The sequence below is a fragment of the Fringilla coelebs genome (genome assembly GCF_963513975.1).
Source record: "Fringilla coelebs genome assembly, chromosome: 2".
Lineage (NCBI taxonomy): Eukaryota > Metazoa > Chordata > Aves > Passeriformes > Fringillidae > Fringilla > Fringilla coelebs.
The window spans coordinates 5,228,889-5,255,824 of record NC_140029.1 but is presented as its reverse complement, the minus strand read 5'-3'; the positions used below and the strand labels follow the sequence as shown (position 1 = coordinate 5,255,824).

The following is a 26,936-nucleotide window of genomic DNA, read 5'->3' as shown; positions in this document are numbered from 1 at the left end:
TACAATAGTCTGTGGGCACAGCCGTGTCTGGGAGAGCCTCTGCAAAGCTTGAAGGCATAACCTGCCCCATGAACAGGCTTCCTTCCCCCTCAAACACACACACACTGAGTCTGCTGGTGGCTCCATGAATTAAATATTGCCAGCATGTTACAGCATCATGTTGCCACAAACACTACCATTAGCATTGCTGAATGTTAATTTTAGGAATTCCCACCGAGTCCTCTGCAAGGATACACAAACCTCCAACAAGATGAAGATATCCCAGCACTCCCAAGAGGAGCCCCACACCCTCCTCGTGTCTTTGGGATCCAGTTTCTCCCCAGTGCTGCCTCTGCTGCTCCCTGGGTGCATCCACTCTGTGATCCCTTGGGAGCCTGCTGGCTTCAGAAACCAGCTCTGCCTCTCACTCCAAAGCTGAGGAGGTTTAAACTCGATCAAATCCTCCTGAGCCCATCACTCAGGATCACTTTGTGAAAGCATCCTGCCCTTGGCTGCCCAGCCCAGCCTCCAGCACAAGCAGGAGCTGCTGCAAGGCAGCTCAGACATCTGCACAGGCAGAGCCCAGCAAAGGCTGCTCCAAAACAGCCCAGGATTTGACTCTGGGTGAATCAAACTGTAATTCACAAAGTAATTGCTTGGGCAAACTTGCTTGAAAACAGACTCATGCCACAGAATACTAAACTTGCACGGAAGGCACACAGCACTACATCTTTTTTTTTTTTCTTTCTCCTTTTCTTTTTTGCCTCAAAAATAAGACCAACAAGGCAGTTTATCATGGGGGCGTTTTTTGGCTCTTGTTCCAAGCAGAATCCATTTAAGTGAACAATTCCAATTGTGCTTGAAAAACACAGACAGCAAAAACAATGCAGAAAGGCAGCTCCTGATGTTTACAGAGAAGCATAAGGTGAATGTACCAGAGCTGCTAATCACACCTTCTGACTGCTTTTATGGGTCTGGAAAGCCTGAAAAAACCCTGTGTACGGAAACCAGTCTGCATTTTGGAATAACATTTCCCCTTTGATGACACAGAAGGATGACATTTAGATGCTGCTTTGACAGATGCATTATTTCATTAGAGGATTTCAAGCAGGCAAACAGAGGAGCTTTGTTTTCCCTGTTACTGTAAGGCTTACATCATCTGCAACCTTTCTACCAGGAGGTCTCATTTCAAATGACAGTGAATATTGTTCTGAGAAGTGCATGTGCTAGCTCTGCCTCAGATGTTCATGGGATTTTTCATCCATTCCACCTCCATTTCTAGGTGCTTTGCTGGTGATGGATTTCACCCTCCTCAGAAGATTACTTGCTGACACCTGAGGTAAGTTTAGAGCTTCATGATATGCCTGACAGGGATTTGTATGGGATTTTAATCTATCTAATTTAGCTGTAACACAGGTATCTGTCCTAAACCAAACATCCTTGGGCTTCTCTGCCTGCACCCCAGATTTATCAGTCATCCTGGTTCTGCCTTTTTGGGCTGGGGACATCTATTTTGAGAACTGCCACTGTGAAAATCAGAGCAAGGAAACCCAAAGGTTTCTATTTTTCTCTGCTTTCAGCAACTGCACAGATTTACAGGCAGACACACAAACCAGCTGTGACAGTGGACTTCCCTTGGTGCCAAGCAAGTGACCAAAATTTGGAAGAAAGAGTATGCTTTTGAGATATTTTTTTACCTCTTTTGTTCTTTTTTTACCATATTGTCTTCCTTTCATGTAACTGAAAAGCTGCAGCCAGAGGGAGAGGGGGAGGAAGATTTTATAAAGACTTTTAACAGCAATGGCTAAATTGAATCCCATTGTTACCTCCCAGTACAAAACTAAACCTGCAGATTCTGCCACAGAAGGACACAACATTCAGCTGCTTCCAACCAGATGATCTGAGCAATTTAAGAGTAAAATTCAGAACCTGCTGTACTTACTAAGCTGAAGCCTCATGTGGCCTGTGGTGAAATTGGGTGACTCAGGCTGGAATACAATACTCTGTCCTTGCAGCAGAAATAACAGCAGCGTGTTTGGTGGGAGATTCAGGGGGAACTCACCCCTTCCAAAGGTTTTCCCTGTGTCATTCAGCTGTGAGGGGCTGCCCACACCAACCACCCTTCACATCACAGGGAGGAAATCTGAGCACTCAGACATTATTGATCACTTTGTTTCAACATACCAACTCAGGCTGCTGCTTCCAGTTCTGGCCCCAAGGCTGGAAACAGCTGCTGGTTTCTGAATAGCCCATGAAATTCAGAGCACCTGTTCAGGGTTTAGGTACCAGATAAACTGAGAATAACTCCAGCCTTGCAACAGCATTCCAAAGTTCATTCCTACATGGCAGCACATGTGAAGTGGGTTTAGTGTCCTCCTCTGCTGAAACAAACAACTGGACCAAAGGGAACATTGTGGAAATGTGGGGATTTGTCAGCTGCTTTGTAAGAGAAGGAGGGAGAGAAACCCTACCCCAGTACCATCATGATTTTCACACATTTTCATAGCTGATCTCCTGATGCAGGAGTTGAGCAGGACCCTGAAATATGCTGAAGAAAGTTTAGCTCTTGTATTCCCAGTTTACAGAGCAGTCAATGTTTCACTGCAGCCAAAGGGGAACTGGTAGACAAAGGAATTACAGAGGAAAAAAAAAACCAAAAAACCATCACAAGCATCAACTAATTATCTCCTTATTCCAAACTGGAAATTAACCAAAAGAAGGGAGACAAAGGAGGAAACAACTAACACTTTATAACAACCCAGTTTATTAAACTCTTGGGCACTGAGACAGAACCCAGCACGTCAGGTCTCTGGACATGAGGCTGAATTCTGCCAGCAGTTAAACCCTCCCCTCCCCTCTCCCCAGCCATGAGGATGACAGTCACATTTTTAACTCAGCATGGCAGCAAATGTAGTTCAAGGTCCCCAGAGCCCCAGAGCAGCAGACACAACCCCCAGGGGTGTCTGCAGTCCCTGCAGGCTGTGACAGCAGGGCAGGACGTGTCCCCACCATCAGGACAGCAGGGCAGGACATGTCCCCACCATCCCCTGAGGCTGTGACAGCAGGGCAGGACGTGTCCCCACCATCAGGACAGCAGGGCAGGAGTGTCCCCACCATCCCCTGCAGGCTGTGACAGCAGGGCAGGACATGTCCCCACCATCAGGACAGCAGGGCAGGAGTGTCCCCACCATCCCCTGCAGGCTGTGACAGCAGGGCAGGAGTGTCCCCACCATCTCCTGGCTGGCTCAGAAGAGAGCAAAACAAAGCCAAACCAGCCTTGCTCCAAGGTGAATAGGTCAGCAATCAGAACATCCTGTCAGAAGCTGGGACAAACCATGAAATAATCTAATTTTTACATAATACACAGGCCATACATTTAGTTCAGAGCAGAGATTGTCACCATTACTGATCCTGGGCCTCATCATTTGATGGAATTGTGATCAATCTTCCCTAAATTAATTCTGCATGAAATCCACCAGCTCTAAACACCCTCTGGTTTAATTTACACCCTCTTACACCTCCCTAATCCTGAGCAGCACAAACCACCCCAGGCATCAGTTGCTGCAGAAACCTTCCAGCAGCAACCAAAGAACTGAGCCTAACCACGAGTTCAGCCAGAGTCTGAGGCAGCACAGCCTTGGCACAGCACACGTGGAGGATTCCCACTGTTATTCTAAGGATGCTATGCCAGAAGCACATGCAATAATCTCCTCAAAGGAATGGCAGAATCCCTTCTGGAATTTCCCTTACTAGCAAAACACACAGGATTAAGGCTTGGTGCACTGAGTGGGTTTGCAGAACTTAGAGGCAAAAGGAGACACAAAGCAAATGATGAACACAACACTGCTGGCCCTGCTACTTATTTACCTTCTTCCCACCCTACAAACCCTTCCCACACAGAGACAAACCCTCCTCAGCCTGTCCAGCAACAGCCAGGGCTCTGATGAAGATTTTCACAAGGGAGGCTCCTGCAGAACAGGAACTGGATTTGAGTCTCCCTTCTTTCATCAGGCACCCCAGCTATTATTTGCCTATTCCTAGGAGGCACCTTGGGCACATTTTGATCAGAAATTCTGTACCCAGAAGTTGTTTTCCTTTCCAATCAGTGCATCTGTGGTTTGGATATTGCGTGTCAGGCAGAGGCACAAAAAGCCCCTCAAAGATTTTAACAGAATCAAGACAATAAATGTTGGAGATGATCAGAGCTAAAGGATGAAGCTTTTCCATGTCAATTCCATACACACTGAAGAGCAAGCAAAGCAGACAACAAAAAAAGTCACCTTAAAAGTCACCATAGGAGCCACACTCAGCCCAAATTTGACTCAGGCAAATGTCCCAGCAGGGATGTCTGTCCTTCCAACCAATAAATGAAGCATTTCTGCATGGAGATGGTAAAAGATAAAGCACTCAACACTTCTCTGTTTAGAACAGAATCTATTTTTATTCAACACAGGATGGTGAATGGATAAAATTCACAATAATCAGCATTAGAAAAAAAAAGCCAAACAAAAACAAACAACAAAACCAACCCTGCAGTCTTTGGCTGTCCCTACTGGTCACTCAAATTTTGACACACAAAATTTTGTCAGTCTTGCCCATTTCCAGATATAAACACCTGATACTAACAAAACACACAGTTTATTCACTATTTGGGGGACCTTTAGGGTTTTTTTAAATAGAAAACCAAATTTTTTGGTCCAACTAATTTGTATCTTGGAGGAACTGAAATGTAATCTGTCATTACCCCATACCCGAGTCACTGCAGTGCAAAAGCTACTCAAATAAATAAATAAATAACAGCAGCAGCCCCAACAAGTAAAACCCAAAACACACTTAAATATCTTCAGAAATAAAGCCAAAAGCTTTTTAATATCAGACTTCAGCCCACAAGGGACAGCTTCTCAAAATCTGAGCACAGCAGAGCTTGAACTGTTTCAGTAAACGAGTATAAAGCTCTACACATATTTCTGGGGAAGGGGACTGGAATCCCCAGCTGAAGTGCTCCTCCATCCATCTCTCCCTCCTCCCACAGACACTGAAGTTGTGCCAGGACAGCTGTTTTGGGGTTGCAATGTTATTTTTGTCCCTTCAGAGGCTGTTTCAGCAGTGCCCAGGTTCAGCCTGGTTGGGTGAGGAGCAGCTGGATGTTCCAGGAGCAGTTTCCCATTCCAGGAGGATGGAAGCCCTTCCAAGTGACATTGCTGCACAATTCTGTCCCATTTAACCACAGCCCAAGCACAGCACAGATTTTTGAGTTCAGTTGTTGAGAATCTCCCCTGTTTACCCAAAATGTGCGAGGTCAACATTCCATCCATTCAGTGCAGGGACAGGACCCTCCTAGAGCTCCCTGCAAGGACCTGGCACCTTCCCCAAGTCCCTGTGGGGTCATCCCTGCACCTCTGCTCAGCAGAACAGCTAAAAATGAGCCCACTCTGACACTGCCCAGCTCAAACATGAAGCACAAACCAGCAGAAGCAACTCAGACTGAGGAGGTACAAAACAGCCCTGGAAATTAAGTGTTAGCAGCAGCTGATGGGACATTCCTGAATATTTTGCAGGGCTTTTAAAGTGTTTTGCTAATCAAGTGTAGAGACTCTTGCACAGTCTCACAAAACTTAAGAGCAAAGAGCAAGACAAAGGCTTAGAGCTTTAATAAATACAGTTAAGGATAACACACAGTTTAAATTACCTAATCTTTGTGATCTAAGTATAAACACCCCATACAAAAAAAGATTTCTTTTCACTTTGTACATCTTAAAAAATGCAAAATAAAATCACAGAAACATTCTGTTTGCAAAGCAGACAGCTGTACAGAGAAATGATATGTTCTGAAGACATTACACCATCTATTTTCTGGGTAGCACTAGGTACTCAAATGTTCTCTTACAAACTACCACCCACACAGGTAATTTTTCTTCTCTGATATTTTGGCTCCAAATCTGAAACACAGAGCCACTTGAGAGAGATTTCTGGATATTAAGGCCCAGATCTGATGATGACTTCCACATGCACACATGGAACACAACAGGGCACCAAAGCAGCTCCCCCTGCTCAGCCCCGTGCTGCTCACACAGGACAGCTCACAGCTCTCTGCCACCTCAAAGAAACCCCTCTCATGTCAGCCCAGCCTGGCAGGGAAGTTAAAATGCACAACCATTTTATAGAGCCCTGAAAAATCATTAGAGCCCCCACTGGAAATTCTGACTCATAAACTGCCTATTTTTTAATTTTTTGTTTTGCATAATTCTAATGGAGGAATAACATCCATCCAGAGGATCTGTGAAAACTGCTAACTGCAGTACACAGCAAGAGTAAATTCTATTTTCTAACCTACCAAAAGGCTGGATGCTGTCCTTGGGAAGTAGAACTGTAGCTAAAACCTAATAATGCAGCCAGGTGATTATTGTGTGAGCAGCTTCAAACCTTAATAGCAGCACATCTTAATAACCAGCTGATATTGTGCACTATGAAGTGATGCTCTCACTACACCAGATGACATAAGAGACACACTGCTCACTACCCCTGGGACAGTCACTCACAGACTGTTAAAATTTCAACTTCCTCCTGCTCTAGCTTTGCCTTGATTGTTGGCAATTACACAGTTCATAGTTTCAATTAAAAACATCCTATCAAAAGAAATAAAAAAGGCACTTGGTATTTCTCTTTGGCTCAGTCGAGGCGTGCTGCTGAAACCTTCCCCAAGTCCCCATCTCTTCTCTGATGAACAGTGGCCATCCTGAGGTACTTATTCATGTGCAAAAATCAGAGCTTCAGGGATTTACCATCTCTCACACTGCTCCCAGCAAACCTGCAAGGCTCTTCACCACACAGAGACCCCTTAAATACAGAATCAGGGGTCCCATGGGGTTTGGATCTCAGGGAGCAGCTCCATCAGCTGGCACACTCCTCATCCCAGCTCTGGTAGCTCAGTGCTCTTTGAACCTGGGGAAGAAAAGCAGCCAGGCAGGAAAAGCTGAGATGTGAGGCAGAACAGACACCAAAAGGCAGGATCCAGCTCCTGCTGTGCATTTTTCTATTCTCTCCATTTTACTTCTCCAAAATTCTACAATCAAGGGGCTCAATTTAGATTTTGTGTCTGGATTCAGTGGATTTTTTTTTTCTTAATTTGAAATATTGTAAATTCTGAGTCACCCTTTTCTTTTAAGAGAATTTTTTCCAGAAGTTATATTTTAAACTATTATTAAACACAGGGCAGGCAATTCTCTGCAATTCCCCACCTGCACAATGAAACCCATGGAGGATTAAATAATTGGGAAAAAAAGCTTCCATAAACAAGAGACTGTGACAGAAGTGTGTTTTCAGATATTTTTTGAGATAAGATGTTCTAAAGGAAAATATCCATGGTTTGAAAACATCAAACTGAGGTTACCCTTTTGAAGCAGAATTAAACCAGAAAGAAATGGATCTACACAAACCTTAACATGTCCAGTCTGCATTTAGGTAATATGGGACAAAGGCTGGAATTGATCTTGGAGGTCTTTTCCACCCTTAATGATCATTTATGGCTATATATGGAAGGCTTAGAAATGTATTTTCAAGATGTTATTAAAGAGCAGCAGCCATAAAAAACACTTACAGGGTGTGATCTGCATGACACTGAAGTTCCTTCTGGATAAGACGGAGTAAGAGCTGCAAAAACAATCACAAAATCTCCTTTAGTATCATCCTTTAGATAAGCAAGAAGCAGAATTATTCCTTGTTATTTGGAGAGTTTCTCATTTGAAACATTATCCTGTAAATGCTGAACTGGGTTTAAAAAAAATGAAGATTTCCAGATGCTCAGTAATGTTAGGTAGAAGGGCTTTCAAAATAAGCAGGCAGGAGGAAAATAATTTCCTTTTTGCAGCTGAGAGATCAATTTCTTCATAAAAACCACAATGGTTTTCTGGGTTTACTTTACCAGTAAATGGGCAAAGAAACCAGCAGAGGGACCCCGAGGCTTCAAGAAAACGTGTCTGAAAGAAATTTTAGCTGCTATTTGCAAAAACAACTGTGTGAAAAGCTTTATTCCCACAATTAGTCAAGGTGAGTGCAGACAGTCACGTTTGCTTGTCTGTGCAGCATCAGGGATTTCAAGTGCACTTGAAAAGGATTATTCAGATAATAGCAGGAAAGTGATTTTACAAATAGACTTTGATGGTTCTTATGTACATTAAAGACAGAATTGGAGCTTTCAGGATTCCTCACTATTTCAGGTTATGTTATCCTCAGAATTTCACTATTGTAAATATAAGTTTGCTCACTGCTGTAAGCATGAATGTCTTAAGAAGTTAAAATATTTTAAGAGGCACAGAAGTGGCCAAGACTGACAGAACTGAATGCCACATAAGAGGATAAAGCCCCCTCCAGGTATCCTTGGAGAAATAACATTTGAACCCAGGTATTCAAATGCTGCACTGCAAAAACCAGGAAAAGAAGAACAGTTATGCAAAAAAAGTATTTAATTGCAACTGCAGAGTCAAATCTCTCAAAACCAGCGCTTTGCAAAGGTGTTTTAATTGATTCCTCAAAGAAATGTGGCATTTTTTCATTTTAATCAGTAACTGTAAGAGAAAAACAACGAGAACTTGATCTAGGAAAAATATGACAACCTCCCAAGCCTCACTCTGCAGCATGAAATACCAAATATTGAAACAAGCTGCTGACCACCAGTGGCAACACACTTCAGCTATTAACTTACCTAATTCATTTATTTAATTTCCACAGAATTACTCATAAACATGAAAAAATTACTTTTGAAGTTGGGGTTTAATTTGAATTTAGGAAAAAAAAAGCCTCAGCTGTAACTTAAAAGGCTTCCTGATTTTCTAGTGTCAGGAAAGGAATGGTCTGACACTCTCAGCTCCTCTGCAGGAGCCCAGAGCTCAGTGCTCTGGACCAAGCCAGCACCTGTGTGCTCTTCTCTTCTTTCCCCAAACATCTGCTCCTGGTTACTGTCAAAAGCCAGGATTGCCAGTTCTTCATCTAATTTAGCACAGCTGTCTCAGAGCCCATCTGGAAAATGTGATGCATTAACTTTCAACAGCTTCATTATCAGGGTGATCTTGGTGATAGAGCAATGTAGGAAATGTTTTTAATGGCTTTGAGAAACTGGCTTTAAGGACAACAGAAGTGATTCTTCTGTGAGTGGAATCTGAGGCAACTTCTAGGTCTAAATGTGAAGGTTTGCTTGCAATTATGCCTGCTCTAAGCTGCTCAGGCAGCAATTAACAGCTGGGTATTTGCTCAGGAATTGAAGTTCATCAGAACTGAGCTGCACTTTTGATTAAAATTAGAGGAGAATTTCAAAACAAGCAAATTTGCTGTTAGACTGAAAATCTCCTACACCACTGGAAGTCTAATACAACACAGGATATTGAAATGGCAAAAGGACAATTTGCATTTTGGGATAGTTTAACACAGAGGAAATATACATCATCTAAATTTTTAGACTTACTAGCAAGGCACATGCATCTGCCACCATGAGCATGTAAAACACATTGTTCCAGCCAGAAGGGGAAATAAGGCCAGCCAGGAGAGGCCCCAAAGCTGCACCTGAAATACAATATTGGCATTATATCTTGGTATTTTATATTCCATGCTGTTAGGACTGTGCAATGTAAGATTCACTGTACTGAAATGTAGTTATTCTGAATTAGAGTATCCATTTTTCCACCTAGTTAGCTCAGTATTAAACCCGATGTATTAAAAAGTCCCAGTAAGTGCAAAACCTTACTGGTACAGATGGGAAGCTGGAAGACTTAGATGTGTGATAAACATCTGCCTTTGGTCAACAAAATGCTCATCCAGTCTGAGCTGAATTTTACTCAGTTTTCCCTTCTACATGGAGGGTATAAATAAAACATCCCTGATCCCAGGACAGCCCAGTGCCATCTCCTTTTGCTGTCTGTGCCCAATATCAGTTGATGCCTTGAGAGGCTGCCTGGAGCACAGGCTGGGCAGTGTTAAAGGAATAAAGCAGGGATTTATTAAAAAGGCCTTCAAAGGAAGCACCTTGGGCAGTACCAGAGCCTGGCCAAGGCTACACCCAAGATGGGCACGAGTTTTCACACTTTTGTGAGTTTTGGTCCATTTGCATGTTGGGGTTAATTGTCCAATTACAGCTCCAGGTGATGCAGTCCCATCCTTCTAGATTGCTCTCCTCAGTTTTTCCTTTGCACTTTTTGGGCCTGAAGCTGCAAGGGTGTCCTTGGTTCTGGGGCTGGCAAAGGATTGCTTTGTCTGACTGAGCTGTGAGGAGAACTCACTGACACTTTATAGAGTTCAGAGTTCTATATAATGCACTACAGGATCTGGAAAATATGAAAACTAAAACTTAAGGCATCACAGTGATCACCCCCATGGTGGTGTTTGAGGGTACCCAGGACGAGGGAAGAGATGAGAATCTTGAATCCATGTTTCAGAAGGCTGAGATATTATATTTATATTATATTTATATTTATATTATATTTATATTATATTTATATTTATATTATATTTATATTATATTTATATTTATATTATATTATATTATATTATATTATATTATATTATATTATATTATATTATATTATATTATATTATATTATATTATATTATATTATATTATATTATATTATATTATATTATATTATATTATATTATATTATAACACTACACTAAAGAAAGAGAAAGGAGACATCAGAATGCTAGCAAGGAATGATGACAAAATCTTGTGACTGACCAGAGAGTCTGACACAGCTGGACCATGACTGGTCATCAAGTAAAACAATCCACATGGAACCAATCAAAGATGCACCTGTTGGAGAGCAACCTCCAAACCACATCCCAAGCAATCAGATAATTATTGTTTACATTTCTTTTCTGAGGCCTCTTAGCTTCTCAGGAGAAAATTCCTGGCAAAGGTATTTTTCAGAAAATACGTCAGTGACACCCCCCTTCCCCCCACCCTCAGCTGTGGGACCACTGCAGGTTTCAGGGGAAGTTTGTGCTGTTCCCCATTTCCAAAACTGGTGAGTCCTGCCCAAACGTGCCCAGAGGAGCAGAGTTTTTTGCAGAATGTTTGTTTCCAGCTGTGGGAGCTGGGGCAGGGGCCCTGGCTTACCCACAGATCCCGTGCCGTCGATGATGGCCGTCACCGTGGACAAGGCCCTGGCGTTCCCCTTCAGGCTTTTGTGGGTGCCCTGCGGGGACAGCGATGGCTCAGACCCGCCCTGAGCCCAGCCCTGGGAACTGCACCATCCCCCAGCCCTCCCCACGGGCCCTGTGCTGGGGACATGCCTCAGGGCCGAGGATGAGGTGGGCATCGCCTGCGGGTCACCTTGGTCCTGCCAACACCTCCAGAGCCTGCTTGGACACTTCTGCCCTGCTCCTCGTCCTGTACTTAAAACATTCCCGCATTTAAGACAATAAGAGGACTTGTCTCTTGCTTGGTGCCCTGAAGAACCAGCACATTACAAAACATTACAAAACAAACTTCCAAAAAGTCTCCCTGCTGAGCAATGTTGGTGTTTTCACGTGGCATTTGTGACTTGGCTGACCTGACCCTGCTGGAAGTGCTGGCAGCTGGACTTTTTATTCCCACACACCTTTACTTGTGTTAAGGTCTGTGCCAGATACAACTTTCTGATGGGAATTACATCACCAGCTCATGTCTCACACAGCTACAGCTCCTTCAATCATTTCAAAATGCAAAACACAAAAGGAGACAAGGCACCTGCACAGAAGCCTGGCTTTGCATGCAGCCTTCAGTTTCCATCTGGACTGTCACCCACAGTCTTGTGAGTGGTCAGGAATAATTTAGAAGCCTCTCACAAGCATGGCACTCACTCATACTAAAACACAATCTCTAAAACAAATCTCAGTGGCTGAGTTCAGCACTGCCTTTTCCAGCTCCTTACTCCTTTGCTTTGGGACAATGCAGCCCCTTCCCTGGTGACCCTGCAGAAGTCAAAGGGCTCTCTCTGGAGGACAAATGTCACAGGGGAAGCCAAACTCACCAAGTCAGCAGACACAGCAGTGGTGATCAGGGCATAAGGGCCATTCACCAGGGCACCACTGATAAGCAGCATCACTGTTCCAATTAAAAAAAAAAAAAAAAAAAAGTGAGCTGTATTTGTGGGGTGCCCCGATGAAGGCAGGAATGATGAATATGACTCCATGTTCTCAGAAAGCTCATTTATTATTTTATGATACTATATTATATTATATTATATTATATTATATTAAGGAATACTAAACTAAACTATACTAAAGAATACAGACTGGATACTTACTGAATGCTAAAAAGATAATAATGAAAACTCATGACACTTTCCAGAGTCCTGACACAGCTTGGCCCTGACTGGGCAAAGAGTGAAAACAACTCCCAGCAGAATGCAATGGAACAATCACCTGTGGGTGAACAATCTCCAAACACATTCCACATGAGCACAACACAGGAGAAGCAAATGAGATAAGAATTGTTTTCCTTTTCTCTGAGGCTTCTCAGTCTCCCAGGAGAAAAATCCTGGGCGAAGGGATTTTTAGACTTACATTTTTCAGAGAATGTGAATGCCACAGAGCTGTAGGAGAAACTGCTCACCATAACAACAGGAGACATCACAGCCCCTGGCTCCCTTGCCCCAATAGAGAATTGGGAAAAGGAAAAAACCAACCATTCCTCTCCCTTTTCAGTGCCCACTCCATGATGTGAATTCTCAAATGTACCCCAAGATGGGGCTGAGACAAAAGCACTTCCCAAGGTCTTTACTGATCCTGAGAGGTCACAGAAAAGGGAATATTTGACCAAACTGGCCATGAGGGCAGGGGCTGCTCACAAGATACACCCACAGGTCCCCTCTCTCCTTGCAGAGCAGCAGAGGACCTGAAAGGGAAGGAGGCTTCAGGCAGGTGAGACAGCTCTGCCTCACTCCTGTTTCTGGTTTGAGGTAACACACAGAACACCACAGGTGAATTCTGCCCATTCAAGTGAAGTTAATGCTGCTGTCAAAAGTACTACAGGCAATATTTAAACATCCCTGACATCTGGCACAAGGGATATAAAAAATCCTATGCTGACACAACAAGCTCCAAGAAGACTAATGATATTAATTAGATCTGCTCTCTTGCCACCCCTTACTCATTTTCTACCTTCCTACTTCAACCTGTAAAAAGCCTACAAGACCAAATTTAAAAAACTGATTCCATACTTCCTCCTCTAAGGAAAAGATAAAATAAAAAAGAAAGGAAAAAGCATCAAAGGTCATAAATGCAAAGCTCATAGAAAGCTAGGCAGAATAATTTTAAAATACTCACCTACAGTAGCCTCAAGGCCCATTTTACTGACTGCAGAGAACATGTATAGCTGGAAAGAGAATAAATAAGCACTCAGAATACCAACATGGGGACTAATCCCCCATTTGCCCCATGTTAACTACAAGATATCTTAACTGGTATTACATGAAAGTTCCAGGCTTTACTAAACCCTTTCAGGACACAGTAGAATGACTGTTTGATTGGACACAGAAGGGAGATAAGGGGTAGGACCCCATTCCTCTATGTCCTTTAAAAAAGGAAGGGCTGTGTTATGAGACCACTCAATTTTAAACTCTCCAACTGCAGCTTCAACACAGCACAGAATACAACTCATGAAAAACATCAAATAAAAATGTCTCTCTCATGTCCATCTTCTGCTTTTCAAACAGTTACAGCTCAGAAATTTTAGCCTTTGAGCAGCTAAAATTCTGGCTAACAACTGAACATCTAATTTTACAAGAGAGGGAAACTTTCTATATATTCTGTAATAAAAAGAATACATTAGACTTGTTTAGTAAACAAGCTTGTTAGCTTGTTTAGCCCCAATATCTATACTTGCTCAACTTGTCATGCCAGTTTTTAATCTGGCCTGGACTCTTTACATCCAGGCTGGGAGATGCTGCCTGCAGAACTGTCCAGGGAAGGGACTGCTGTGGGACAGGGGCAGGCTCTTACTGTGGGTGCTGCAAGCAGCAACATCATTCCACAGGTTGATGCTCTCTTCTCCAGCCTGTCTGAAATCAGACCTGCCAAGATCCCACCTGAAAGAACACACAGGTGTGAGGAAAACATTCAGGGTGTGTTTTGCACAAAAAACATCAGTTTAATTTAATGAAACAGAACCCAGTGGTTTTTGCTGCATAGTTACACAATTAACACAGCAACATCCTCATGAACCCAACCAATTCTGACCTGAAGACAACAGAGCCAGAACTTGTTCCTCCTCATTATTTATTCCAAATATCTGAGGCAAAAAGCCTTTTACCAGGTGTCATATGGCCCTGCTGCTGGAGTTCTGATATCCACTCACTGGTCTCACATTCAATAGAAAACTTGGTTCTCTGCAACCTGGGGAGCAAACTAAACTGTCTGCATTGGCATGAAAATTTATTCAGTGGTCACCTTGGAAATTATACAGGAATAGCCTAGTCCTTATTATTATTATTATTATTATGATCTCCCAATTTTATCACATACAGTCATATAAGGCATCAAGGAAAAAACAAACCAAAACACCTGTGGCCATTAACCACTAATCTTAAATCAGATTGACAAAAAGAAGTATTTTGGAGGGTGGTGACCAAGACTCATAGGCCAGAGCTCAGGGAGATAAAAGATTCTATAATTTGTCTATTCTGATCTGTACTGGGCAGTAGCACTGGCTGTGAAGGTATTTTAATAGATTTTCACTTTTCAACACAACTCTCAGCTCAGTACCTTTACTGCTACTCTTCTTCAGTAGAAATAGTGAATATGCTCTATAAAATATGTAAGCTGTGTACACCAGAGCTGTCCTGAACTGGTGTGATCAGGAGGGAATAAAATTCAAACTTACCAAAGATCCCACCCACATCAAACAGTGTAGAAAGGTCCCCAGCTCTTTTGGCATCAAGATGCTCTGGTGAGAGAAGCAAAACATTTGTCTCATTTCTGGATGATGAAACATGGAAATCTCAGCAGTTTTGTAATGCCAGGACAAAGGCATCTTACAGCAGAATTCTTCATTTAGACAATCCCCAATAAGGTGATATTGTGTAAATTAAATAAAAAACAAAAGTAGGTATTCAGCAATTACTTTTGAATGCAATTACTCTCACTGGAAGAGACATTTTACCACTTTTATAACCACAGAATTACAGAATGGTCTGGGTTGGAAGGGACCTTCAAAGGTCATCCACCCCTCTGCCATGAGCAGGGACATCTTCAATGAGATCAGAGCTCCACCCAGCCTGAGCTGGAATGTTCCAGGGATGGGGCATCCAAAGGCTCTATGGGCAGCCTGTTGCAGCATTTTACCACCCTCATTGCAAAAGATTTCTTCTTTATATCTAGTCTAAATCTACCCTCTTTTAGTCTAAAATCATTACCCCCTTCTTCTATCAAACAGACCTTGCTAAATAGTTGGTCCATCTTGCACTCTAAAAGTATAAAAAAATCAAAACAGCAGTACTGAACAGAAAAAGAAACTCATTTACATTATTTTGTGTATGTTTCAGTAGGACACTTCAATCTTGAAAAATATTGTTAGAAAGTAAAACTTTTGGATTTGTTTGCAAGAGCCAAAGAGACAGCATTTATGCTTGGAATTACTGAAGAAAAGCCAGACACTTCTGTTTGTTTTGAAAATACCCTCTCATAGCACTGAATTCATAAACCTGCTTGGTGACTTACAACTCCCCTGCTACTGCAGCAGAGAAAGCCTCTTTCAGAAGGAGCAATGTTTATTTTCTTATTTATTCCAAGCTCCTATTTGCAGAGACTCTGCAGCCATAATTCAGTACCCCTTTCCTGTAATACTCACCCACATTTGTGATGTAGAGGGGAAGCCAGAAGAGGAAAGTGTAGCTCACCAGCTTTGCAAACAGGAGACAAAGGGAGAACTCCACAACTCCCTGAGAGAACAATGAAAACAGGGAGTTAGTATCTTAGAGCTATTTGCTTTCACAGGCCATTATGAAAATGGTTTCTAGGAAGCATTTAGGCTTTTCTTTTTCACTCATGAATTCCCAAGAAGCATTTTTCCCCTGAGAGCACAAAGCTTGCACTCTGAGCAGACTGTGGGATTTTCCTTACATGCTTCCTTTCAATTGTACTGAACTGCCTGAAGAGAGAACACTAAAATGGCACTGAATAACCTGAGCAGAGAACACAGAAATTAATGGGAAGGATTTTACACTGTTTGGGAACACCTGCATCATTTATTTCCCTTAAGTAAAGTTGTTATACAGCATTGTAGCAGGTTTGGAGTGTGTTCCAGAGAAACTGGCATCTTTTTGTGCTCTTTATCTCCTTCCTTCAGATGGGTTCAAGATTCCTCCCTTATTGTTCAGCTCTGTAAAAAGCCAGTAAACCAGTGTGACACAGCTCAGATCAGAATGAGGTAAGAGCACATCACAGACTGAGCAATGACCTGTTAAAACTCTAACTTGCTCCATCCTCTGTCCTGCTGAGCACATAAAAGTGCATTTACTGCACAGAGCTGCAACTAAACTGCAAATTACCCCATCTTCATTCCCTTCACCATCTGATAACTTCTTGTTTGAAAGCAGATTTCTTAAATCCCTGGTATGGAGGGCTGCAGCTACCCTGAGGAACAGCACACACACTCCACATGCAGCTGTGACCCTTCCCAACACCAGACAGGACAAATCCCACAGGGTTTCAGAGATCCCAGGTGGCAGCAGCAGCAATTTGTCACCCACTACTTCCACTCTGCTACAGGAGAAACAGTTGAGGACCAGACTGAACACAATGAGAAGATGCAGGAATACAGTGGTGGGGTGCAGGATCTTTTTTTTTTTATTCTACATGTGGTCCAAATCAATCTGCAAATTATCCTACTTCTGCATTCAGGCTGAGAGGAAAATCAAAAATGACAGGTTCTGACCTTGAGGAAACTTCCTTTCATTCCTTTTATCAGCAGTCCAAATGTTTGGGCTGCCTGAAACTCCTCAGACAAGACATTTTAAGATTAAAGCTTTTCAAAACAATGCTGAGGAATGTAAAAAAGGGAGCCATAGAAGGAAGTTCTGACACACAGAAGTTCTTATGGACTCAGTTTGCTATTCCACCCATAACAACTACATGTCATTAGGTTCAGTCAACTTTTAGAACAGACTTTAGGACAGAATAAACAATTTCAGTCAGAAGGGACCTACAGCAACCACCCTGTCCCACTGCTGGACCCCTTCAGGGCTGGCACAAGTTGAAGCATGCTGATAAAGCCATTATCCAAATGCCCCTTGAACATTATCACAGAGGGATCAGCAGCTCTCCCTCCACCTCCCCCCCTCAGGAAACTCCAGGGAGCAGTGAGGTCCCCTCTCAGCCTTTCCTCCAAATTAATCAAGCCCAAAGCCCCTACATTTCAAGACTGTGATATGAAGTTAATACCCACGACTGTCCTGTCACTGACATATTTTCTGAAAAATTCCTTTGCCAGGATCTTTTGTCCTGAGAAGCTGGGAAGCTTCAGCTTCTCCAAGTTTTGCTACTTTGGAATGTGATTTGGAGAATTGCTTACCCAGCATGTGAATTGTTTTTAATTAATGACCAATCACAGCCAGCTGTGTCAAGGCTGTGAGCAGCCACAGATTTTTATTATTCATTCCTTTCTAGCTCTCTGATGTCTCCTCTTTCTTTAATATAGTTTTAGTATATAATTTTCTTTTAATATAATAATATCATAAAATAATAAATCAGCCTTCTGAAACATGGAGTCAAGATTCTCATCTCTTCCCTCATCCTGGGGACCTCAAACAACACCACACTGTCCCACCTAGAACTTCATGGAAACATGAATTCTGAGGCAAAACTTCCTTCTGAAGAGGAGCAGCACAGGCACTCACAGGTATCCTCAGGGCCCCAAGGAAGCTGATGGCTGATGTCCCATGCCTTCCTTCCCCAGTGGCCAGGGTGCAGTTCTCACTGTCAGGGAGTAAATGCTGCATCTCTGCATCCTGCAACATCCCCCAGCAACAGGGAGGAGAGAGAAGAGAACAAAAAAGAAAGTACACATCAAGAAACCAAACAGCTCCACAATAATTTTTAAAAACAAGTACCTAATTTGTCAGAGAAAGTGACAGCTTTTATAAATATCTTGGTGTGGATAGCCAGGGTATACAGAGAGAGCAGAGACTATATTTAGAATATCAGGTGGTATCTGTCTGTGTGCATACAGTCCATAAGAGAATCAAGAACACCTGAAGTCAGAACACTTTCTGTTCTATTGAAGAACAATTTCAAGTTGCAAAACCCTCACATATTAAGAATACATTCCATGGAATAAAACAATTTCCAATCTTCCCTCACCCCACCACATAAATATGGTCCAATTAAAGCTGACAAGCTACTTATCCTACAACACTGTGTACAATAAATTTCTGCAAGGATACATTTCTGTAGAAAATCATGTATTATCTTCTTTCTGTACAAATACTAAGTTTTTCAGGCTCTGTAACATCACCTCACTGACTGATCTAAGCACAGGCCATCTTTCCACAGGAATTATGGACAGGGAGTGTTTTATGTTAAACAACCACTTCTTCTTTTTTCAAATCTGTTCCATTTGAGCATTGCAATCCCCAAAATATAAAAGCCTGGAGTTCACCAGCACTGCCCAGGTTGTGAATTCTGAGCTGTTTTCTAGTACTAGGAAGGATTTTATTCCAAGAATTCCACTGGCTGCTAAGAATACTTGTGGAGCAAGTTACCACTGCACAAGAACAAGCCATCCCAGTGTAGCCAGGAGGGTTGATGTTATTCTTAATCCTCAGCCAGACTGAAGTAAACTCAGAATAGAACTGAGAATTTACATCTTACAGCTGTACACAGAAAAAAAAAAATCAGGTATAAATAGACCTCAGTACTTCTTTTCCAAGTTGGAAAAAGGATGGGATGCAGCTATCCTCCCTTTCCTCCACTTGCTGAGAGGCTTTACCAAGCTGTGCACTTTTCCTATTTATGCATTCCTCATACTGTCTTCCTTCTCCTAGTTCTTCAGCATCTGAACAAAGCCTCAGTGAAGAATTAAGCCTCAAATATATATTTGACTGTAGGCTAGAAAGGATATAACAGCAGGCTGTTCCATTTCCAGTGCTTATTGCAAAGATGAAAACTTGGATTAATATTTGCTAAGCTGATGGGGGAAGAAAAAAACTCTAAGTGCTGGAAAAATTCAGCTCTGCTATTTTACATTCAGTGATTCTAAATAAATTCTGTTTTTAAATAACATCATTTAGGAGAGGGCACCAGGGAACCATCTGGACACCTGAGCACAGACACTAAGCAGAGTTTTAGAAGCTGCCATGCAGCATCCAAATTTTAGACTTCATTGTTAGATGGGATGCAGGACTTACAGGAGTCCAGGGTCTGGGTTCAGGAGATAAAGCATTAACCAGAAGACAGAAAAAAACATCTAGAGACCTTTGACATGGCCCTGCAGACCTATGTCATGGCCCAGGAGTCACTCTATCATCATAAAAAATATTTCGTTTTGGAATTACTGGAGCAACTTCAAAACTTGAACTATTTTAACAGCACCATTTCAAACCAGAAGTTATTAAAAATATAAGAGAGAGAGAGGGGAGAAAAAGATGGGAAAAAAGAGGGGTTTAAGTAGTGAAGCTCCCCACTGGATTCTAGATGGTGTCTGAGTATCTCCTGCAGAATCAGCAGAGCAAACCCAGCCAGGACTGTCTGAGCAATGCTGCTCATTTCTCAGACAAGCAGCACTCAATCTGTTTTAGAAGAGTGGGTAAATATTGCAGCAGAAGTGACCAAAGTCCAAATAACTTATTTAAACTCACGTTGGAAACTTTTGTTGATAATTTGGGGGGTTTTATGCTGCACAGAGCTAAAGGATAAATAAACCCAGCAGTTTGTGCTTGGCAGAGATGACTTGTACAGCCTTGCCAGCTTGTCTAGAGCATGATTAGGCATATGGCACACTCTTGATCTCTGGGGAAGGATTCATTATCCCACAATTCTGTGTCATTTTTAAGAGGCCACCCTAACACAAGCAGCAATGAAGGCACAGAGGTATTCAGGTCACGCAGCCAAAACCACATTCTGCTTTCAGTCACTGCAGATCCTGAGTATTTGCTTCCTTTTTACAGTAATTGCAGAGGTCAATGAAAACCCAGTAAAAGCTGCCATTCCAATGTGCTTGGAGACCAAGCCATAAATGCAAAACATCTGCTGTTTGCAGAGGCTCAAAAGCTGCCTGTGAAAATCAGCTCCAAATAACTGCACCACAACCCCTGTGAAAAGGGGAAGATGTTCAGCTTGGCTCTGACAGGAACAACTTGTTCTTCTGTCACTGGCAGAAAATCAGGAAGCCCCAAAGAGCAACAAAGAAGGGGATTTAATGATTTTATTATTTTTACACCTTGTTGAGACTCTATTACAAACATACCCCAGCTGGCAGGGAGGAGAGAGAAGGGGGGATATTCCCAGGATTGCCAGCAATTCCCCCAGTTCATTGTCTGTGTTGTCCCTCTGTCCTGCTCCCAAGGGACACCAGTCAGTGGGACAGGGGTAGTTTCCTCACCCTTAGCCAGGCAGACCCTTCACAGGGTGGCAGTAGCAGAGTTAAAAAGGAAATCTCTGTCTACTGATTTGCTGATTTCCATGGTTTTTAGCTCTGTCATCATGATTTAGAATCACAGATTGGTTGGGGCTGGAAAGGACTTGAAGATCATCCAATTCCAACCCCCTTCCACAATCCCAAGTTGCTCCAAGCCCCATGCAGCCTGGCCTTGGACACTTCCAGGGATGGGACAGTCACAGCTTCTCTGGGCCACTTGTTCCAATGCCTCACCACCCTTTCTTCCATACATTTAAAAGAATTTCTTCTGTAAATTCCATCCTGTCTAAAGACACCTGCTGATATTTTTCCATCTCCCCTTACCTTCCAGCTGGTTGTGAAATAGCACTGACAAATGGTTTCTGGGCTGGAGACAGTTGTTGGGCAGCTCAAAACTAAAATAATAAACTCAGCACAGAGGGGTTTTAAGCTGTATTGAAGTGTTTCCTCAGCAAAAATTTCAAACTTTTTTACCAACACTGATTATTCCACCCTGTGAATGCTCATTATTATTCTATGGGCAAAGGATAAAGAGAACAGGAAGTTTCTATTTTCCTGGAAAAGTGTGAAAGGAGTTTAAAAAAAGTTATCCTCTCAGGATACAATGTGCCAAGTGTACTGAATACAGACACAAAATTTCAAATGGAAATTTTCAGTTCATGTCCATCACAAGATAAAATGGTATTTTGCCCACAAAATGGGCAAGTCCAGAATTCATTTTCTAGTGAGAAATAGCAGCCCTTATGGTTATGAGCTTTAAGCAAGACTTTTGTGAAAAATTGTGTATATTTAGAACTCTCCATTTCCACATATAATCTTGTTAGGTACAGACAGCTTTTGAAAGGAAAAGAGAGAGAAGTGAGACTGCAAGGACAGGACACAATATACATAATTTAAATATTTCAAGTGGGCTGCCTTTAAAGCATTTTGCAGTGCATTATTTTTGATGGAATTGTGTCAAGATCACAAAATAAAAAAAGACCAATTGAGCAAGCACTGCCATCTCAAACAGCTCAGTTTGCATTATTTATGGCAGCTAATGCTTAGTTCCCTCCTCTGAAGTTACATTTGTGTGTGAAGATGGAAGCAGATTTCAGCACCATAAAAAGAGGAATAATCTTTACAAACAGTAAATGTTTCATGTGAGCCTTAAGAAGTCTTCTATGCTATTTTATAGCAATATTTTGTTTTTTACCTGAGGTTTGCCATTTTCCTTAGCATTTAAGGTTGGCATCTGGATTCTGCATCGAGAAGCACCATTCAGGAAGGTTTTAGAACTCTAAAAAAAGAAAACAAAAAAAATCTATTTTTTCTGCTTTTTTTTTTCCTTTTTTTTTTAAGGATCCCATTAGTGTCAATCACCTCTCTGGAAAAAGTTTTTGTGCATTGTAACATAAACATAACCCCAACTTTGGAGCATCTTTAATTTGATGACTGTGTGTTTTGAGATTTTCAAGTTCTTAAACAGACCTATGGCAATGGACATAAAATGCACCCACAAATTGATCTGAAGGCTTATTTCACACTGGTTTTATACAGAGGAAGCTGAATGCAGAGCACAGTCATGCCCCTCTCAACATCTTCAGCTGCTTTTTCCTCTACTGAACTTACTGATACTGCAAACTCAGCTTTTGCTTTAAGCAGATAACTCCAACAGCAACCACAGAAGTTGATTTGTTTAATGAAAACCTTGATTTTTCACTCTCCTAATCCCTTTAAGAGAAAAGTTCATTCCTTTAGCTCATATTCAGTAAAAAACCCAGTAAGACTAAATTCTTGTAGCCCATAAATCCTTGTGGACAGGAGTATTGATGAAGAACCTCCAGCAAGTTCCAGAAGAAAAAATGAGACAAAAATCTACATTTTAGGCACCAGATGGACTTGCTTTTTATCCTCACTTATTAACAAGTACATTCCTGTGTCAGTTCACACCAACATTCACTAGAAAACACCATTGGAATTCACTGGAAAACACCATTCTGAGATCTTTAGTCTAAAAAGATTTACCAGGGACATTCAGATTTGTCAGCTGAATTAAATATACAGCTCTAAAGTAGGTCTGCAGTCAGGTATGGACAACCTATTGCTAAGTCCAAAAGAAGCCCTGTGTATTCCTCAGTGTCTAATCACACACTGGATGCCACAGTGAAAAAAAAAAAAATCAAGACAGGACAATAAAAAGCCCTACAAACTCTGTCCCAAATAACCCCCTCCTCCAGCTCACTACCACAAATAAAAAAAGAATGCAAATCCTCACTGAACAATCCAGCTCAAAATCAATCACTGGGTAATTCTTCCCCCCTGCCAAAAAAAAAAAAAAAAATCTAGAGTATGAATTTCAGTGGTTTTTACACAAATTGCCCTTCATCAATCAAATCCTTCTAAGAGGAAAAAATACTTCTGAGGATAAACTGTGGTAGTTCTGCAGCTCAGTTCAGAGCTGAGGCACAAGCAGTTTTGGATATGCATTCCTCAAAATAAACCAACAACACTCGAGCCCCCAGGGTCTGATTAAACAGATTTTTAAGTTTTATCTTACAGAAAATCTGGCTCTTGTCAAAAATGTGATTTACAAGAATCCACGGGGAAGAAAATCCATCACCTAGAGAAAAGTCATCTACATTTTTAATCAGCAGCTCAGCAGAGGAAAAATGAATGACTTTTTCATTTGACTGTCAAAAAATAAGATTTACTCTGGTAAGGAGAAAATGTCTGGGGGAAAGGACTAGACTGAGAGGCTGCACATTTAATACTTGGACTTCTTCCTCCTTTTCAGGAGATCAAAACTGCAGCCTGGTAATTTTTAAATGCACAAGCACTTTGCAACAGGAGTTCAAGGGAGGGAAGTTTTCTGGGAATGCAAAGTTGATACAAAGGAAGTTCTTAAGAGTACAAAGACAAGTTTGTATGAACATGATGTAACTATGGGGGGAAAAAAAGGCACAGGGAGAAAAGATGAGAAGCAATAAAACCAGTTCTAAATCACATTTCCCAAAGGGGAAGAAAAAAAAAGTTAAATCTCCTCTTTAACTTTCATAAAGGAAGTGCAGGAATTTTGAGTAACACCCACTGACTTCTCACTTGCATTTGTCATAGGTACAGCCCCTCAGAAAGTCAACATAAAGCCTCCAATGCCAGCATTTAGAAGCCCTTCATTGTCCTCAAGTATTTATCTGGAAACAAATTTCAGATGGGTAAATCAGAGCCAAGATGAATTCAGGCAAATGAAGCACAGCCCAGGAAACCAGAGAATAAAGAGAAAGAACCACACGCTCAAGGCTCTGTGCCTGACTCTCCATCTGTGGTTTTGGACAGCTCAATGAAATCTGATTACTCACCACTACAAACTCTGTGGAAATATTGGGCTCAGGACCATGCTGCAAATAAACATTAGATCAAATTCATCCAAGACTGGCATCACACAGAGAGGACTGTGATCTCTCAATCTTAATATAAACCCTAAGGCCTTCCCTCGTGCTGAGCATTTATTTTAGTGCTGCTTAAATTTAACTGGCCTCATTCTTCCACAAGGAGATTTAGTTTTTAGTGCAGAGCTGCCTGCACCTACCCAGGACATCTGGCCAAAATTACCTGCCACAGCCTTAGGAGAAAAGCAAGTGTGTATGTTTAATACCTCAAAAAAAAGAGAAAAGATTTCTAAGTATTGCAAAAGCACATAAGGTTGTTCAGGTTGAATAGAATGACTAATCAAAAAAAAAAAAGACAGCAAGTATTTTACAGCTGCCAAATTGTACAACATAGATAAAATATTTCCCCCCTATTTTACTGCATCAACCTCCCTTCAATTAGCACTTACTTTTCTTTACAGTCAGAAGCTGTCATCACCACATCTACATCTGGACATCTTGAACTCCTACCTAATTAATTTCTTTAATTTCTAAGGCCACCTGTCTGTGGTGAACAGAAACTGTGAGCCCCTTCCACAAGGGTTTAGAATCCTTGCAGACCACTCAGGAGTGAAGTGTTTGGGCAGTCCCAATGATATAAAGCTGCCCAGGACAAGGCAAACCTCAATCTGATGAACTCCTCCCAGATTTCCAGATGTGACATGGGAATAGGGGAGGAAGAAGTGATTGCTTTCACTCTGCAGAGTGAGGTTTCCAGGGAAACAGCAGGTCAAATGCATCCCACACAGAGAGAGTGAGCCTGGGGCAGTGACCCTGCTGCTGCTCTAGTGGAGACTGAGTCAAATCCTCCTCTTTTTCTGCAACTGGGAGAAATTGCTCCTAAATACTAAATTTTTTGTTAAAAGTATCATGAGAAGTAGATATTCCATGTCAGAATTTTCCACACTAGCTCACTGAGTCATATGAGCAATATACTGTGCAGAGCTCTCTAGTTGTGCTTTCCAGTTGAAGTGTATTTGAGACAAATAAATATTTATTTCCACAAAGCTTAACAGGATATTCTGTAAAAACAATGCTCTGAACTATATAAAATCTAAGGAAAATGGGACTCTTAACAGCAGGCAATGAGAGTCACTTCAAATACTCTCAGGATTTACAGAAGTTACTGCTAAGAAATTGAATAGAGAAAAAAAAAAGGAAAAATACAGAGCACAGTGTGAGCCCACCTTGTCTCACAGGAATAAAATAAGAACAGGAGTTCCACAGACTATCAAAAGCATTCAGAAGCTTTATCAGAAGTGCTTCATTAAAGATTAAAAAAAAATAACTGGAAAAGAAGAGAGAACACAGACTAGAAAAGTTGCCTTCAGTTCCTATTCAAGAGCATTTAAAACTCCATTGATCTGAAAGCATCAGGGGTAAAAAATGTACAATCTACTTGTGAGACTGGCAAAGAAAATGCCTGGTTCACATGACTCCACATGTACAGACAATTTCCATGTGGGATTCCCTTGGGACTTTCACCAACAGCCCTGAGTTGCCCTCAGACATGGGAAACCTCGTGGCCTGCTCTGCCAATCCCCTCTACTATTCCAAAAAAACACCTGGAAATGTGGCAGACCTGATTGCCAAAGGGTTCCTGGGAGCCTGGAGCAAGAACTGCTCCAGATTTTGGCTGCAGTAGAGACAAACACAGCAGAGTCTCAGGGAACATGAAACAAGATCAACCTGTGAGCACAATCCTGAGCAAAACTGGGCCAGGAATGGCATTTCTGTCATGAGAAGTTAAACACAGCTGGTTTTCCTAATGCTCCTTTCTTGCCTTTCCTTGCTTTTTACTTTTCTCCAATTCCATTTGGATTGCCTTCCTCCTCTTGGGTTCATGAGGCAGAAAAGGAATCATCTCACACAGTAACTTGGGACTTCCTAGGGAAACCTTTTCACCTCTGACACAACATTCTAAAATACTGAATAAATAAAGAATATTTATTAGTTATTTACCTACCTTTATACTAAATACTTAAACAAAACACCCTACAAAGATGCTCAGGAAGACTGAAGAAAATTAAGAAAACTCAAGAAAAAGAAAAAAAAAGAGAGATGAACAGTTTTTACTTGATTTCCTGTAAGATCATCTGCTCCAAAACAAATTAATTCACCTCTTGATTAATTTACTTTGAGAGAAAATAAGCTCCTGGTTTACCAGTGAAGCACAGAAGAGTAATCATTGCCTCAAGCACAGCATCAGTTACAACAGCCTGGCACAAAGAGCCACACACACAATCTGATTCACAGAGCCATCTTATTAAATGTGTCTATTAGGAGGAAAAAAAATTTTAAAAAAATGCATTTACTTACACTGGATGGTGTGGAGGAGCAACTGATATCTTTAGGATCTGAAATAAAATACCACACAGAGCTAAGAGTGAAAACAAGCCTAGGAAATCTCTTAAAACACTTTTAAATAGTGGAACTTACTGACAGAGATAAACTGACAGAGATAAAAAGTGCTAGCTGACAGTCCAGCTAGTTACAAAACTTTTGTCATATCTGCCAAAATTTACCCCCTGAGACAGGACAATTTCAGTAAAACAAAAATTCACATGTCAGCATGGGGACAGGATGGGGCATTCCTCTTTCATTCCTAATTTAAAGTGTCAAAAGCTGCTCCCTCAGCTCCTCCTGTAATTGATGGCTCAGAGGATGATGATGGTGGGGGCTGAATGGCAGCACAGAACATTCCCTGCAGCCAGGTGGGACGTTCTGCCAAGGGACACTGAAAGCATTTCCCAGCACAGGGGCTGGTGACAGGACAGTGGGCTGAACTCTGAAGTGTCACTCTGTCAGGGGAGCTGGGGAGGGGTCTGGGGCACAAACCAGATGAGGAACAGCTGAGGGGGCTCACCTGGAGAGAAGGGGGCTCAGGGGTGTTTAACTGCTGTACTTATTGTCTGTAAATCCCTGCCAGGAGGGGACAGCCAGGGGGG

General features: G+C 41.8%; 1 protein-coding gene across 3 annotated transcripts in view; it reads right to left on the bottom strand.

Moving 5' to 3' along the window:
- Positions 1 to 5,607: 5,607 nt before the first annotated feature.
- The window catches only part of SLC37A1 (solute carrier family 37 member 1), a 35,957-nt gene continuing 14,628 nt past the window's right edge, over positions 5,608 to 26,936 (bottom strand). For 2 of the 3 annotated variants that reach the window (XM_084201147.1, XM_084201148.1), the window contains exons 10-21: positions 26,308 to 26,345; positions 21,777 to 21,860; positions 17,844 to 17,954; positions 15,797 to 15,887; positions 14,831 to 14,893; positions 13,951 to 14,036; positions 13,276 to 13,324; positions 11,979 to 12,052; positions 11,084 to 11,162; positions 9,437 to 9,534; positions 7,577 to 7,629; positions 5,608 to 6,921 (exon numbers count right to left, since the gene is read on the bottom strand). In XM_084201147.1, coding sequence (XP_084057273.1) covers positions 6,906 to 6,921; positions 7,577 to 7,629; positions 9,437 to 9,534; positions 11,084 to 11,162; positions 11,979 to 12,052; positions 13,276 to 13,324; positions 13,951 to 14,036; positions 14,831 to 14,893; positions 15,797 to 15,887; positions 17,844 to 17,954; positions 21,777 to 21,860; positions 26,308 to 26,345 — 842 coding nt within the window. In that variant the 3' untranslated portion in view covers positions 5,608 to 6,905. The remainder of the gene's footprint in view (positions 6,922 to 7,576; positions 7,630 to 9,436; positions 9,535 to 11,083; positions 11,163 to 11,978; positions 12,053 to 13,275; positions 13,325 to 13,950; positions 14,037 to 14,830; positions 14,894 to 15,796; positions 15,888 to 17,843; positions 17,955 to 21,776; positions 21,861 to 26,307; positions 26,346 to 26,936) is intronic. The other variant, XM_084201149.1, reaches the window with a different exon arrangement.